The sequence below is a fragment of the Mus caroli genome, chromosome 17 (assembly GCF_900094665.2).
Source record: "Mus caroli chromosome 17, CAROLI_EIJ_v1.1, whole genome shotgun sequence".
Lineage (NCBI taxonomy): Eukaryota > Metazoa > Chordata > Mammalia > Rodentia > Muridae > Mus > Mus caroli.
Genome location: NC_034586.1, coordinates 73,990,816 through 74,008,616, shown reverse-complemented (window position 1 = coordinate 74,008,616; position 17,801 = coordinate 73,990,816). Strand labels below are relative to the sequence as shown.

The following is a 17,801-nucleotide window of genomic DNA, read 5'->3' as shown; positions in this document are numbered from 1 at the left end:
GGAGAGCACCGATTGGGCCGGAACAAAGGGTGAGTGTGTAGCAACGAAGGGGACAGGCATGGGTCACTGCCTATCTAACACACAGGAAAGTAAGAGCTGTGAGAACATAGCCCCCCTCTGCAAATAATTTACAGCGGGGCTCTGAATGACTTCCCTCTTCCTCGCTTCTTCAGTTCCATCATTAGAGACACATTGGCCCAGGACCACTCTTCAGGTGAACGCCCAAGTCAAAACTACATTAAAACAGTAACAGCCACCCTAAGATTTCTGTTTCCCAGACTCAGGGAAGCTTGGGGCTGAAACAGGAGGTACCTTGTGCAACCTCTGCTCCAATGTAACATTTCTTCTAAGCACAGCTGGCAGGAAGCCATCCAGGTGGGGAGAAATCCAACCAGCGCCTGGAACTCAAGTCCTGTCTCAAAAAGACAGGAGGACTCACTGCTAAGCCTAATTATTTGTGAGGTTTTCTTTTTAAGCTGAGATTTTGTGTCTTTCTACAGTTGCAATGCATTTCACCCAACAAGAGGGAGTGGGACAAAAGTCCCCCGGGACCCCCAACACACAGGAGGTGCTAAGTCCCAAGTGTAAAAGTGAGCTGATACACTGTAACATCTTCCTTTTCATGGAGACCTTGCAGGGACATCTGTCACTACTAGCATTGCTGCATTGTTTTTGCTGGTGACTGGCGGATCTATGGGTACACTGGTGTTCATCCCCTGGCACATGGCAGCTTTGCATAAATGCCGCACCCTGATGTCGCAGAGAGGTTGTTAGTATGCCAAAACACTGTCTTCACAAAGCTCTTTGTTGTCCCCTTCATGACAGTATAAAGGGCAATCCTAGGTTTCTGCAGAGAAAGGCTAGGACACTAACAACCCCATGTATTTTATCAGAGGCAAGAAAAAAAAAAGTGCAACTATGGGAAGAAACTCTAGGTGCCTAGTCTGATGACTGCAACAGGAAACTTAACTATTGTTAACCGCATCGCCCTCAGAAGACTGGTCAGTGTTTAGTCTAGTGGTTCTCAACCTTCCTAATGCCAAGCCACTTTAATACAGTTCTTCATGTTGTGGTGACCCCTAACCATAAAATGATTTCATTGGGTACTGTTAGGAATTGTAATGCAAATATCTGAGATACAGGATAATTGGCATGTGATTCTTCGAAGGGGCTGAGACCCACAGGTTAAGAACGGTTGTCTCAGAGTATCTGGGAGGTCGATTCCAGAGAGGATTAAGTGGGGGTAACCTTTCCTTGAATGTGGATGGTGTTAATGACTTGGCTAGAAGCCAATGGGACAAATTGGAGAAAATGACAGAGTTCCCCTAGTGAAGGCATTCCTTCTTCTCTGCTTTTGGACTGACACCTGCTGAACTGCCCTGCCACACCCTTCCCCACAATGAACTGAAACCCTCTGAGCTCGTGAGCCAAAAATCACTCACAACCATGGTCACAGCACAGAACCCCAGCAAACACATGTTTACTTTAACCATGGGCTATGGATATGCCTAGTGTATAGAACTGTTTTATAACCATACTTGTGCAGTAGATAAAAATGCTAGCATGCCAAATGCCTGAGAACTGGGACTAGAATGGAGACAAGGTTATAGGCAGAGCTAAATAAAGAAGGGTTTCAGCTCGTGGTGCTGATGTAGAACAAAGATGGTAAGAATGCAATGAGTTAAGGGTACAAAAGAGTTGGGGGGGGGCAGCAATGACCAAGAAGAGGGACAGGTTTCCTGGGGTAGGGGAAGTTGACTGAGTTTCCCTGAAAGCAAGCACTGTTAGCTACCGTTGTTTTAATACTCTGAAGGCCATTAACAGCAGAACCCAGGGCCTTTGTGTCCTACAGAAAACTCATTCTATGGCACTTGACAGATTTCCTATTACTGAGATTGAAATGATGGCAGCTTGTCTCCCACGAGCCAGGGGGCAATGTGTCTGATACCTCAGAGTTACTGTTAAGAATTCAGACACCTCTTTGTCCCCATTAGAAATGGGTGTGAGGAGATGCATGGCTGCTGATGACCAGAGTCTCCCCCCCTCTGACGAACACTGTGAAGTTGGCACTGTTTTTTCAGACTGGGCACTTGGCTTAAACAGCGTCTTGATCCTCTGCAAAGGATCAAATGGCATACCTGACTCTCATGGAGTCCTACATACAGAGGGGACTGCTTGTCTATCTACTTCCTAGGACCTGCCCTCCCCTCCCCAATGCTGAGCAGCCTCAATCCTTAAGATTTAATGGCTTAACCTCATGACACTTGGCTTTGATGTGAGGAGAGACATATGTAAACAGCAGGTATAGTAACAGTCCAGTGGTTCCTCCAGAGAAGCGGGCCGGGATTGAGTTTCCCAAGGGAAAGCAAGCTGCAGGCAGGCCTGAGAAAACTATACCTGGGACGGTGCTAGCCAAGAAAGACAGAAAGGAAACTTGAACGGGTGCCGAACCAACCTTGCTGGCAGAGTACAGCAGCCATCCGCTGTGAGCCGCACTTGCGTTTCGTAGCTGTCCAGGGGGCACACGGCCTGCTGGACAGGGGGGCACTCCACGGTGCTGCAGTCCACGCTGAAAACTGAAAGGGGGCAAACAGAAGAAACACTGTTCACTGCGACGTCTACTTGGCATTCTGAACCCCCAAATGATATAACGACTCTTGACAAGTGTGCAGGTGATTGCCTCGCTTCCCTGAGACCCAGGGCCCATCCAAGGTTCTCCTTTCTTTCTATCAGTGTTCCACAACCGGGGTATGTCTCAAACAGAGGTCCAGAGTTAGGATGAGAACAGAGAGAGACCATGTAGTTATGGGATGGTGATGGACCAGCAAGAAGGGTTTCTGACAGAGCAGATCAAGAGATGGACAAGGGATTGCTTTGCCTGAAGCATTTAGCTATCAGTAAAACTAAAATTAATAATAATAATAAAGAAAAAACACTTTAAAAAACTGATCAATCATTAGAAACTTGCAAAGAGGAAATCACTAGAATCTAGACCTAGTCACAGACTACATTAGAGACGCTGGCACAAGGGCAAGGCTGTTAGATAAACGATAAAGCAAGAAGCAGCTGCGACAGTGACAAGAATTCCAATACTGGCAAGGGAGGTGTGCAAACAGTCAAATGGCACAGTGCATGCTTCAAAGCCAAGGCGGATGGGGAGGGACTGCCAAGGAAGAAAATGGGGGCCATTTCCTTATAAAACATCTGCCATTCGGATGCATGTATTTATCCAAAAAGAATGGTTCTGGGTCTGAGTGCTTCAAAATGTCAAACTTCAAGAGACAAACACATCTGCAAAGGAGGCCCTCTGATCGCCTCTCTGGGAATGAAGCAGGTAACCATAGGGCCACGCTCTTCCCACAACAGCTCCATCAAACATATTTGCAAGAAAATACAGAAGACAGAGAAAAGGGTGGTGGCCTCTCCAATGGGGCTTGTGCACCAGGGAATTATTCCTCTGGTTCTCTGATGAGAGTCCTGAAGTGAGAAGTTACCCAAAGCAGCAAGATTAAGAATGCTTGTCTTGGCGGGAGTAGAGAGGCCCAGGAAAGGCGAGCAGGGCCCTGTTGCCTTCTGCCACGCAGGGGTGAGGCTGCCCAGCCAGCGGGCGCATACCTGGTTTACACTCATAGAGGTCACAACACTCTCCCGGCTTCCCTGAGGCTTTGGACACTAGAATGTTCAGGTATCCCGGCTGGCAGACTTTGCGCAGACAGCCCGCAGGGTCACACACGCAGCGGCTGGGTAAAGGACAGCACTCCCCGGGGGGAGCATAGCCCTCGATCAGAATGGAATCTTCAGGGCAACGTGGAGAGAACCGCACTTCACAGCGGGCCTTGGTGCAATCTGGCTTCTCTTCTAAATGGGAGAGAAAGAATTTAAAAGCTCATGCCCAAGGCAGCGTGGGGGCACTTCTGTGGGAAGGACAGATTGTCCCAAGTCTATTTACTACCCAAAGAGCAGGGCAGCTTAAGAAGTCTGGTGAAAGTCCTCTGGCTAAGCATAGCCAACCATGGGAATCTCTCCCAAGATCTGCCCAAACATCAAAATACAGGCCGGAAGTTCTCTCACTCACTCACTGGGAAGAGTCAACATCTACTACAAAGCCCAAGGGGGGAAGATGACATGTGGCTCAGACTCAGGTCTGGACTAACTGTGAACCCAAGACTCTTAAGGTTTCTTTTTCTGAAAATGATATATGCTAAAAACCAAAACAGAGACATAAATAAAACCTGACTACCCCAGGGACTGAAGACAATATGGACGCTAATGAGCATGAAGAACTCCATCTCCACACGAGTTTCAATGAGCTGAGCTGATTAAGATGTGTAATTCCATGATGTGCCGGTTTAACAAGACAGACAATGAGCCAAATTCCCCTGTAATTTTCCTACATGGCGTGTCTCAGCAGGGGCTCACTGGATACACCTCATCTTCCTTTCAGTGTTATCAGTTTCAGAGACGGGAGCTCCAACAACAAGTGTAGGATGGGGCCCACAGAGCCCTAGCTTGCCAAGCAAGCCTCAGTCCTCGGGCCATTTTCTTGATTTCAGGGAAAGACTGGGATGCTCTGAAACCGCACTAGCTCAGACTGTGACCTTTGAATGAGGTCGGTGTGCTGGGATGATGACACTGGAGCACACACTTCCATAGCATCTAATTGACTCTGCTGAAGCAGACCCAGAGATCAAGTCACAGAGCAGGGTGAGAGGCAAAGTGACACCTAAGATTGTAGATTAAAACAAAAAACAAACCCGAGGCAGGAGACTCAAGCAACTCCCTCATCAGCGGTAAAGCAAGAATGCAGTGTACCCCACCTTACACTGCACACAGTGCTGGATACTACAGATATGACTCTCTTTCCCAAACCAAGCCCTTTTCTTTCTTACTCTCTATGTCTCTCTCTCTCAAAGGTTTCTTGTAGCAGCAGCAGACCTGGAACTCCTGATCTTTCCTGCCTCTGCTTCCCAAGTGCTGTGATTACAGGCAGGTGATCTCTTACCTGGCTCTACCCTCTTCTTCCACTTAGCTGACCATTTTCCTTGTTGCTAACTCCTCCCTGTCCAACTAAAACTAAAACACTCAGGAGGAGTTCACCCACATTTACAGTTCCGGGAAACTCCCTCAGAAATATTCACTGAGCACCAATCGATTTGGCGGTTGGAGCGTACAAGGGATGGGGAGGGAGAAATTGAGATCGAGTCTTGCTCTCATGTGGTCTATAAGGTAGTAAAAGGTGATAGAGAAAAAAGATCGATATTATCAACAGCAACAAAGCAAGGAGGCAGAAGAGAATAAGAGAACTGAAGACTGCACAGAGGGAGGGGCAGCTACAAGGAGGAGATCAGTGGTGGAATGAGGTTCGAGCCACAGAGATGCCCAGAAGAACTCTCCAGGAAAGGGAAGAGAGTCTTGACTGTGGAAGGAGGTCCCGTCCTGCAATAGCAAGGCTTTTTCACTGCGCAGCACTGGGGGAGTGAAGGGATGCGGGAAGAGGTGGAGAAGCTATCTGGAGAGAAGTGGAAGCCACGCACTGTTTATACAGTGGGATCGTGTGTTGGACATGGAGATGACTTGGTTGGTAAGGTCACGTGACTTGTTTTCTGTCACTTAACTTATGACTGCTCCCTCCTTTTTCCTGTTGGGCAGCATGCTACTTTACCACATCTATACTTTAGGCAGGGACAAAAGTCATCTGTAAGCCTCACCCTCTCTTGCAACTGCTGCCATCCATCCAACAACCAATAGGCTTAAAGCTCGGTAGAAAGTGAAACAGCATCTGGCCTAAAGAGACATTCAATAAAACACACACACACACACACACACACACACACACACACACACACAACTTCTGACATCACTCCTAAGAAGGTCATGAAATCAAGATTCAGGCAGGTCAAGCTAACTGTCCCAGATCATACGGCTGGTAAACGGGCTGGGTTGACTCTGGTCTATCTGGTCCGTGAACCTCTGTCATAATGTGACTCTTGAACGAGGAATGCTCGCTGTTGGAGGTGTGCAACTTTGGCCTTACCCTTCTTTTCTCCTCCTGAGTTGCTTTATCTGGGCTTAACTTCTCTCCTGACTACAATTGTGGTTTCTGTTAAACCCCCACCACTGAACTCTCTCTTACCCAGTCCTTTTTTTCCCGTCATGGCTTGATCCTGGGAACCTCAGAGCCTACAAGCCCGGGCCACACAGGAATTAGCTCTACTCTCAAAACACCTAGCTGAGAACATTCATAGTATAATCCCTAGACTATCTAGTGAAGAGACTGCGAGTCAGCGAGCAGTCCCATACTGAGACACCGTCCCTCCGTCAGTAGAGAAATCCTCAAAGCGCTGAGAGAGAGAAGGTTAATCTTGGTGATGGGGATCAACTTGGTCTTTGTAAAGTACACCCAGCAGACTGCTTACCTGGGAAATGCAAACACTGATTTATAATAAAGAAAAGACCTAATTCTACCTGCACGTAGCACTGAATCATGCCGGTGGCTTATTTGTTATAATTATCTTGTTTGTTTCTTTGAGACAGGTTTGTTTCCTATGTAGCTCAGGTTGCTTTAAGCTATCTATGTAGTTGAGGCTGACCTTGAACTTCTGATCTTCCTATGTCTGCTTTCCAAGTGCTGGGATTACGATATGAACCTGTAAGGCACACAATTACTTCTCCAAATGAGTCCTAGCGGAACATTCTATTATATTTGTAGTCTCTGAAGGTGTGGGATATACCAACATCTTCCAACTCTTGCTAGTTCTTGATGCTCTTTAACATTCTCAACCCTGTCATGTCCTAAAGTGTGTTCTGCACTTTAAGTCTGGAGAGACGCTGTACATTGGCAACGGGCATTGGACAGGGCAAGCTACCTAGACAGTGATAACCGTAAGTGAACACAAGTGGGTCAGGATTTTAAATCTTGGAAGTGTCCAAGAATGTTGAGAATGAAGGCTTAGTTTACCAAATGCTATTTCAGCTTTTCTCAAGAGAATCCTACTGGTTTCCCCTGAACTAACACAATTAGCAGACACTGAAACATCCCGAGAATCGTGTTCTTAGAAAACACTGTTTTAAATGGTTCTGCGGACCGTGCCTTAAGACTTTTAAACTGAAAAGCTCAAGTGTGGTAGTTGCTACTGTCCATTACCCCTGAACCCACTCTTCCTCTCCCTCCCCCATCTTTTGCCAGTGTTGGCTCAATCAGTCTTGGCTACTTACATGGGTTCTTTCCATGAGGATGCTTGCACCCTACCTCTTCTGCTGCTGCGGAAGATTATTTTATTTTTGTTTAGAGAAATGGCCTCACTATGTAGCTCTGCCTGGCCTGGAACTCACTACCTAGACAAGGCTGGCCTTGAACTCAGAGAATTGCTTGCTTCTCCCTTTCAAATCCTGGGATTCAAGGTGTGTGCCAACATGCCCAGCTGATGCAAAAACATTTTCATAAGCACGGAGTTAACTATTCTTTGATGCTCACACACCTCTCTCCCACACAACTTCCTGAAAAGGGAAGGGGGCAGATTTCTCAGGTATTACCCACGTGTCCTGGCTCTTCTGGAATCATCTTTACTACGATGTATTTTAGCAGAAGATAGAGAATTCATTTAAAACTCCCAATTCCCATCAGACTTTGCTGACAAAGCTTAGCTCTGTGTGCTCCTCTGTTCCTTTATGTTTTGGGATCTTTTTCTCTTTCGGATTCTTGTCAGTTTTCTGGAAGAATCTAAACATCAAATACCAAATTCACTTCTATTTCTCTCTTGTTTTCTTACACACACATAAAAATATGACTTTCACATCATAGCCAAATGCTACTTTGTATCTTAAAATTTTTTTTACATGCTTCACAATCTGGCCTGTTTTGAAATAATCTATAATTCAACATTGATTTCCTCTTTGAAGTTTTTCAGTTAAGTGCTGTAAAATTTCTGTGCTGCTAAGCTGGGGGAGGGGAGCTCTCCTTTTGTTTAAATTTACTGATTTGTCACTAGAAACTCGCATGCTTTTCAATGTTTTGGTTTTGTTAATTTCTTAAGATTCTGTGGGCTTTTTTTCCCCTTTGCACACATGTGTGTACAGATGCAGTTTTGTGGGCAATTTTAAGAACACACGTGTTAGAAAGTAACATATAGTCTATGGAATGCAGACTTTAGCTCACCCTTGTCTCGCTCGAACTTTCAGTCAGATTTCTGCAAGCTCTCCCACGAGTCAGTGACGACGTCACCCAGCTCTGCTGTTTACCATCTCTCTTCAGAGCTGTGCTGTTAATAAGATGATTGGCAGGGACAAGACTCAAGTCTTACACTGAGTTGGTAGACTTTGAAGTGATGCCTTCAAAGAACTGAGATTTGTAGAACCTACAGACTCCTCCTCATCTCCTAACTGTTAATAGTTGTTTTATTTTCCCGTCTGTGTGTGCTCAGCATCCAGCATGCACTCCACTCACTGGGTTACCATGGCATCAGCAACTGTTGGCTTGGCCCCTTCTCTCTGAGCTTGCTTCAAGTGCATAAGTTCTCTTGGAAATCTTTATTTATTCTTCTACATCTCTCCTGTTTGTTTTTAATTAAAAAAAAGGAAACCGTAGCCATATCGCCAATTTCCCACGAATGAGAAAGGCATGACTTTAGTTTCATTTTTTTAAAAAAATCTATTTGAAAAGAGGTCCTTCTATACTCTTTCCCAAAAGCATTTAACAAATCTATATATAGTACTTAAACTAATTAGCACGCTTTTATGTCTGGTTGCCATGGTAACATTGCAACTGGCATCTTATAAAAAAATTGCCCCAGATATATAGATACTAAAGTGACAATATGGTTCTCAACAAAAATAATTTTAAAAAGATAAATTAGTTTCACCATATTAGTAATCTTTCTTTGGGGATTGATATGGTTATCTAGTATAAACTGATATAATAATAATAATAATTATGCAAAGAGTTATTCCAACCTACTCACTTAAATCTCTGTGACAAGACAGTGGTTGTTTCTAGGTCTTTGCCAGGACAGGATGCCAGGCAGAGAAAGTAAAGCCGAAACTCCAAGTGGACAAATGCATTTCAGAGTTTTCTGCTTGAAACTAGGTTTTTAAGTAAAAGGAAAATAACAGCTACTCGATGGTAAGTGGGGGGAATTTAGAAGAGATAGGTAAAGTCACCCGGCCAGATTCTTCTTATGCATGTGTATTTTGTCGAGGTCCATATGATGGTGAAGCCTTTCTTCTACTTCAAAATCCACTGACATGGTCACTTTAAATAGCAGCAGGATGCTACACACTAGTTCCTACAGAGCAAGCAACATAATGCGGACAAGGAAAACTTAGGGTCTACTACAGAGTCAATGCTGCAGGGTCTTCCCTCCTCCAACGCTGACCCTGACTCCTCCTTCCTGTGGGCAGTAAACCCACCTTACAGGTACACCTCACTCTGACACATCTTTGGGAGTGCCAATTACTTCTAGGATAACTGAAAGGACCCCAGACTTGAATTCTTTGGACACTACAGAATTCAGTAAGAACACAGAGAATAAAGCCAAGAGGCAAAGGACCCACTACACTTGTGTGCCCCAGATCTCACTGCGGTGTACCTTACACTCTGCAGACTGGGAACGGTCTGTGATCTTGACCTTGGCTGTCACAGGGGCCTCGGCCACTTGATAGATCCTGTGATAGCGGACTAGTCTGTAAAGTCCTCTGTGTCTGTCTTTCACTCATTCAGTTGACAAACATTAACTGAATGACTTGAACAGGGAAGGAGCAAAGTCCTTGCTTTCTGGGATTTATAGCTCGAGAGGACAGAGGCATTCAGACAAACGGCTTCTCAGCATAGTGCCAGGTGCTGATAAAGGCTCTGAAGTATAATCAATAATGCTAGGGCCCTGCCTTATCCAGCAGAGTCCTTCAAGGCAAAGGAAGAGAAAGCAGGGTGTGGTGGCACATGCGCCTGATTCCAGCACTCAGGAGATAGAGAGAGTCAGGATACCACAAGTCTAAGGTCAGCCTGGTCTACACAGTGAGTTCTAGGACAGCTAAGGGATGTACCGTGAGAGCTGAGGGGAGCATATAAATACACATAGTAGCCAAGAGTGTTCCAGGACCAGGAAACATTAAGAAAAAACAAATAAACAAAAACCTCTAAAGCAAGCTAGAGCTGACCCTTAAGTAGGAATATATAACTTCTTCAGAGTTATGAAGAAGAAATCTAAACTGAGGTATAATTAACATGTAGAGAATACCAATAAAACCTCACAATGTAAACACTGATGGGTGATATTTCTTATTAAGAATTCAGTTGCTGAAGTCATGCTTAGAGAAACAGAAGAAAAAAAAATCTCTCCTAATTTAGGGCCTCCTGCAAGTTAGGCCTGCTGGAACCCATTCCAACTGGCCTACGTGCTTCTCAGTGAAAAAGAAATTACATTTTCATCTCTACCCTGCGGATGACAAGACAGACCCAGGGAGGCCAAGACCCGTGTATGAGGACACATTAGGAGTGGCTAAGCTGCCAAAGTCCACAATTTTCTCTCTAGCTACTCCATAAAGCCAAAAGCACGGGTTCCCTGTTTGGCCTGTCTAGGACGCACATTTAGGCCCTGGCTGTGTTTTTGCTCACATGCACAACCCATCATGACGTTGCAGTGGTAAGGAATACACTGTTTCTGGTGAGGCCTCACGGCCACACTGTAAGCTGTCCTGTTTCATTTGCTCTTAGCCAGAGAGACAGCACTGGGGATAATGCTTCCCTGCGTGCAGCGATAGTCTATTCTAAAGGCTTCTATAGCAAATGTGATACACATGTCATTCCTAGGTTTTTTCAGTTTAGAGGCTGACTCCTTTAAAAGCTACACTGGTGAATTCTTTTCATTCACATTCCATGATTTTATCAGAACCTTTTTTTGGCAGGCTTTGCTGTGAAGACTTGTTCTACACAATCATAACCCCAAGGGGCGAAAATTAGGCTTTTGTTGACACAGTCCCAGACATACTTCATATTTCAGCTCCTTCAGAAACTCACACTTTCCCAGCCCTTTCTTTTACTCTAGGGTTGAGTTTGAACAGCAGCAGAATCTATGCTGGGACCACTTATTAAAGATGCCATATTAAAGTATTTTCAGTTGCCTCATAAAATCCCCCCCCCTGCGTCACAGTGCAACGTAACTCAGCCCGAATACAAAGGAGAAAGTAATAAGGTATTTATACAACTACAGTCTGTAATATTTTAATTCAGTGGTTCTAAACCCTGGCTGCACATTAAAATCACTTACAAAGCTTTTAAAAAAACACCACTGTCCAGAAAATACCTCATGCCAACGACATCTGAATGCGGGAAAGAAGACGGGGCATATGTATGTATTTCAACAGCTCCCAGGCAATCCGTTGTGTCATTCAGGTGAAGAAACACTCCCCTACTCCTTCAGCAAACTGAAAATCCTTACAAGCACATTCACTATGGATACAGAATTTGACCAAGGGAGTCTTCAAACACTCAAGGCAAACCCAAGTGCCCTTTGAAACTGGCCAGCTCAGAGCTCTGCATATTACATGTCAATACATGTCTAGGTCCCCTTGGACCGCAGAGCTTTCCTAACCCACCATGTTGCTGACCTGCTAGAGACTACAGGTTTGTTACTCCAAGTGTGGTCCCTGGGTCAGCAGCCGCAGCACTGTTACGAAGTTGGGGGAAGCCGGCTTGCTTAAAACATATTAACTGAGTGTGGCACTGCTGCTGAAGGGCGGAGCCTCCTTCTGGACTTCAGCAGCCGGACACAGGAAAATTTAAGATGGGCCAATCCAATGCGCCACTTTTCACTGATCTTAGGGCTCACACATCCGGCATATCCTAGGCATTTGCCGGAAATGAAAATTCTAAGACCCACATCTGATGTAAAGAATCAGAAACTCTGGGAACGAGGCCAACGAATCTGGGTCTGACAAATTCGACAAGGGAAATAGTCACTTGCCCCTTTGCCTCTCCTATCACAATTGCCTGGGAACCTAAACCCGAAGGCTCAGTGCACAGGTGTCCTACTCCAGTCATTCAAACTTTCAAAAGACTCCCAAGGCAGGGGAAGTGTGTGGTCTTGGTTGCTGCATGCACACCTGTGCCTACCCATGTTCCACCCTCTCAGGAAATTCAAAGTTGTCTTAGTTCTCAGTTCGTAGAAAATATGACCCTCCAGCTTCTCTGGAATCTTCTTTGAAGAGGTCAGAGTTACCCCCGAGAAGAGGTAAAAAACCCGAGATCAGAGTCTGACTGTGCGAGGTAGGGTTGGGGCGACAATGAAGAGGCAGAGACCTCAAATGTCAACGGTGTGCGTTCTACTCAACTTTAAGCACAATTTACATGTGGCAGTAGAATTCTGAGCCCAGAGAAACTTCATTGCATCATCTGCTAATTCATACCAAGAAAATATATTCGATTTACTGCCAGGCGGATTTGCCATTCAAGCAATTATAGTTATACATATTCATACACCATCATGAATTCCAAAATGTTACAATCTGTCTTTAAAAAAAACTCTAGGAATAAGATTAGGCCCAAAGATAGATGAGAATAAAGATACAAAGAACCAAAGGTTGGTTTACAAATGATTCCTTTGACCTAATGAGGTCACCTTCTGTAGATACCTGATCCCTGTTTGTCATGTGCTAGCCCCACCCCTCCCCCACCCAGGAATTGTCACTATCAGGTAGTGGGGCAGATGACTCCTAAAGGAAAGTCTACATGAACTAAACTCAGTCAGTTCTGCAGCATCGTTAAGAACACTCTTCCTAACAGCTTGAAAATGTCAAGTAGGTATAAGCATTAGAGACAAGGAGCTCTCAGGATGGCTTCCACCATTCCAGAATACAAACAAAATTCTCCATTTTTTTTTGGTGGCAGCATCCTGTGACGCTGGTTGCCTTCCATGCTTCAAGTCCTCCAGGGCTGGATGTTGTAACGTATCCCTTTCTTCCAATAATGATACACAACCAGACGACAGATCTTAAATGTGCGAGAAGGCAGGGTCTGGTGTTCCTCAACTGTAAAATGTAGGGTTGGGACTTGTGTGTGTTTTCCATGAACACACGCTATTCAGCCTGCTCCGAGGAACGTCTCCTATTCAGTTGGGTTCCAAAGTGCTTGGCCTCCGCTCCTTCAAGAAGACCAATACGTGCTTGGTGAGTGAAAGGGCAGCCAATCACAGTCATTCAGAATGATAGGCTGTGTCAACACTCTGAAGTTTTACAACAGAAAATGTGAAAACACACAGACAGACAGACAGACAGACACACACACACACACACACTTGGTGAAGGGGGAAGGAGAACATCAAATTGAAGCTTTTCATCAGTAATATTATCAAGAAGTTCCTCGGTCTCAGAGGTGATATATGAACTTGTGAAACAGCTTGGGAAGTTCTTTAAAGAATTTTTTTACACTGACCTGAGACCTCCAGAGTTGCATCATGTGACGCCTTTAAACTGAAAATTCAAGGAGGAATCAAACCGCAGGGATAAGGGACAGGTAGCGGGTGACGAGGGACATGCTGTTGCTATTCTGTCTTCACTGACAACACCAGCAGAAAATAAGGAACAGCAGGCTGTTTAACTGTGCAACTGGTAGTTCTCCCGAAGGTTCACACATGCTGGAAACAGCCATGTGGCTAAAATTATAAATAGATGTTTGGAAACATATTTTGGCCATTTTTTCCTGCCTCCTCCTCTTTCTCTTTTTAACTTCCACCTCATGGAATATAATCTGTTTGCTTGATCCATTTATTTGACACTGAACACAGATTATTTTTGGCTCCTTTTAACCCTTTTTTTTTTTTTTTGGTATAGGAGTCAGTATAGCCACCAAAGCTTAAGAAGTGAGAACTGAGTTCAAATCTTGATGTTCTCTAACTAGCTGTGCCATCTTCAGCAAATGTTTCTGGGTTTGGGGTTTCCTTAGGGTTGTTATCAGCAAGATAAAGGCGGCTGCAAGAAACCTTGTGCCTGGCTCATCTCAGTGCTCAGCAGTCAGCAGCTTGATGTACTAGAACAATTTTAAGTGCATGTGCGTGCACACTCACACACTCCACACACACACACACACAAACTTACATACACACCTCTGCTATCATAGGATTTTAGATTTTAGAATTTTAGAGCCTCAGAACACTCATGTGTTAAGATGAGAAATCCTATTCTACAACTCTGACTTGAAGAGTACACGAATATGTATTATTTCATATTATTTAGAACAGAACATGTACGTACACGCCCGTTCTCAACCTATGGGTCATGACCCCTTTGGGAGTTGAATGACCCTTTCCCAGGGATTGCCTAAGACCTTTGGAAAACAGACATTAACATCATGATTCATAACACTAGCAAAAGTAGTTATGAAATAGCAACAAAAATAATTCTATGGCTGGGAGTCACCACGGCCTAAGGAGCTGTGTTAAATGGTCATAGCGTTAGGAAGGTTGAGAACCACTGCTGTAGCGGCCTTGTGACTTCTCCTTAGTTGTGTTAAATCTATTGCCTAATAAGATATCTCGGAAGACAGACCTGGTCATTATCATGCCTGTTATTAATACGTTAAGGCTGATGATGAAACATAGACCAACTGTCCCTACATAGCACAGAATGTCTTGGTCATATTAGCTCGTCAAATGCGTCTACTGTTTTATCCATTCCTTTAAGATGGATTAATTTGAGGGATGTGTAAATAACTTTTGTCTACTGAGAAAGAAACACCTCATACAGGTATCCTGACGCCCTGGCTTACAAAGACGTTAAACTACTGAGCGGGCATGGGAAGACACCAAGTGTTCCCTAATACCAAGAAAGGCTGACAGCATTTCTATACTGACACCGGGTGATCTCGGTCTCTTGACACAGCCTCACTTCTGTGCCATGACTCTTTCTCTAAGGTTTTTCCACCCTTTCTGGGCTGTTTTTTTTTCAGCTCCAGCACACACTTCCTAATCAGACTGGCACTTGGGGCAAGCCCCTGAACTGGCCCCACATGTCTATGGCATCTTTGTGTTCTTTGTGTACCCACAGCATAAACGCTGGTCCATAGTGATCGCCAAGAGGGCACCAGGGGACTACAAGTATGTGGGCTGCAGCTGAGCAAAGAGATGTGTTGACTTTCCACCCTGAACTACAACTTGACCTGGAGCAAAAACAAAAATAAAGAGATGTGTATTTTTTTCCCAGAAATGATAATTATAGTACTCCAAACTTCAACTACCAAAATGGAAAAGGCACTTCAAAAAATAATTTATTAAATAGGCACTTATATTCAAGGTAGCCCTTACATGGAAGTTATACTGTTTTTTTTTTTGTAGCCATTAAAGGGCTGGGCTCCTGTCTCAAAGCTGTATTTCAGAGTAGGGGGAGGGGCAGAGTGTGGGGGAATGTCCTTTAACTGATCACAGTTAATATGCTTTTTAAACATTCTTTTCCTCTTAAAACATAAGCATCACAGCTTGTACATCCATCTGATGCAACCTGTCTGAGGAATGTGAAGTCTGAAACACTCCTGGCACTAAAAGGAGAAGGTACGGTCCTTCAGGAAGTGCCCAACCACCCTGGTCTATTTTAAGTCCTCCTTGCTTGGTCCTTTCTTTCTCACCAATCTCCTTCTGACCTAATGGCTCCCTCATCAGGGGCAAGTGGGATGTAATTCTCACTGTGCTGGTTTCTAGCACTTACCGGTTCTCCCACTGGAATATGTCAGATGGCGTCCTGAGACAGAGACTGTGGAATCTCAGCCCAGAGTAAGTGATGGGTTGGTCTGCAAAAGGGCTGGGGGAGGGCTGTGGCTAGCAAATCTGCAGGTTCCTTTGCTTGGGCGCATCTGCCAGAAGACATTAGCCTCATAGACCCTATTTTCCTCCCTCTTAGGAAAAGTGCTCTCTTTGCCTTGCCTGCTTGCTTGCCTGTCCAACCGCTGTCTAGGGAACTGGATCTAGATACTGAAGGACATGCCTGAAGAACCGCACTGAGGTCCCATTCCATATCACACTCTTTGAGATGGAACAGCATCTTCTCTTCTTCCTGATGGTACCACTCCTACAGAGAACCAGTACAGATGACAAACGAGATTTCTAGCGCAAGGCTGCTGCTGCAGTGACTCTCAAATGTGTCAAAGGACACCCCCACACAAATCTAGACAGAATGAACTTAAAACACCAGGTGATTTATAAATGAACTGAGGCTTACAAATTCACACTTCAAGAGGTGGGAATCCATATTAAAATGTCTGGGCTTTGACACTGAAAATTAACTTCACAAACACGATGAGAAACTAGTTCCATGAACTGCTAGGAACCTAAATTCCTTTGATCTTTTTGCTTCTCAACCACTACTGTGTAGCCTTGGTCTATATAGTATTTCAAACTGTAGCAAGGGTGGAAGGAAAACACTTAGTATTAGGTAGAAAGATTTGAAAAGTTGTTACGTAATTACTGCTGCTACCTTTATAGACATACTTTGGCAAGTCCTCACCCACTTGCAAAAAAGTGTGGGGAAGGCCGTCTTTATTCTGAGTGGCCAAACCTCTAGTTACCATTTTTCATTTCTGTAAGGAAATAAGAATGGACCCATGGATCCCAGAAGGGTCACAAGCAGACCTTCAGGCAACAAATCCCAGCAGATATTTACCATTTGGACAGCACACGTATCTTGTTCTTGTTTTGTTTGAGATATAGTTTCTCTGTGCAGCCCAGGCTGTCCTGAAACTTCCTATAAGAGACCAGGCTGGCCTTGAACTCACAGAGATCTGCTTGCCTCTGACTCCCTAGGACTGGGTTTAAAGAGTGCACACACCAGTACACCAGGCTTATCTTGCACTTTCAAGAGCAAAAGTAAACAAAGCATTTTGAAGAATTACTCAAGAAACACTCCAGCTGAACACAAGTGCTACATCTATTTGTTAAAGGTACTTGGAAGATCCACTTCCTCTCACTCCTCTCCCTGACTGTAAAATCCTTGATAACCAACTACCATGGAAGATGCTGCCGGAAGTTGGGTATTTTCGAAAAAATGATGGTGAACCAGGAAATCTTGTCACCGGTGGGCCTAGGTTTATTTTGCAATCCTCTACACGTAAGGATTTGGCAAACCAATGCAATCCCATGAATAAGAATGAAAAAGAGGTGTGTGAGAGATATGAAGACAGTACAGGAGAGTGGATGACTGAATATGTTTGCTTGCAAATGAAGGTGTCTGGATGGTTCTGTCCTCGGGACTTCATTGCCAACATTAAGCTATTCTTTGTCAGAAATTCTTAGATATTTATGAAGAAAACAGTGGCTTAGAAAAGTCAATGACATTCCAAAAGGTCACTCAGCTAATGGCCTGGAGCCAAGTCCCACAGGGAATCCTGCCCTGATTCCTACCATGACCCGGCCATTCATCATTACCCTGCTCTCCTTGGCCTTCAGTAGCATCTTCCCTGACAGTTATTCAAACCTCTCATATAATACTTAAGACCACTTAGAATCTAGTTTAAACATGATAGTTAAAGCTCCTTTGTCATTAAGCCTGATAAACATACAAAAATGGCACTTAAAAAAAAAAGAGGTGTGTCTGAAGAAAGGTCTAGACATGGCCTGTTGTTGTACTGTCCTCTGACCAGCTGTCAGGCTGCCCACTCAGCACAGCTTCATCCTAGGAGGCTCATGAACAAAAAGGTCAGGAATGCAAAGGTAGGTAGGCCGGCCTGATGAGGTGGGACCCTGGGATGATCTTTCTTGAGACTCAAACCCAAGGATGAACGCTCCCAAGACGAACGTCTGTAGTCTCCACAGAACTTTCTCTGCATC

At 44.6% G+C, this 17,801-nt stretch overlaps 1 protein-coding gene across 2 annotated transcripts in view; it reads right to left on the bottom strand.

The window, feature by feature from the left end:
* Crim1 (cysteine rich transmembrane BMP regulator 1) overlaps positions 1-17,801 on the bottom strand; it is a 179,786-nt gene that overhangs the window by 96,076 nt on the left and 65,909 nt on the right. The window contains exons 3-4 of one of the 2 annotated variants that reach the window (XM_021186083.2): positions 3,616-3,858; positions 2,456-2,576 (exon numbers count right to left, since the gene is read on the bottom strand). In XM_021186083.2, the coding sequence (XP_021041742.1) occupies positions 2,456-2,576; positions 3,616-3,858 (364 nt within the window). The remainder of the gene's footprint in view (positions 1-2,455; positions 2,577-3,615; positions 3,859-17,801) is intronic. The other variant, XM_029471628.1, reaches the window with a different exon arrangement.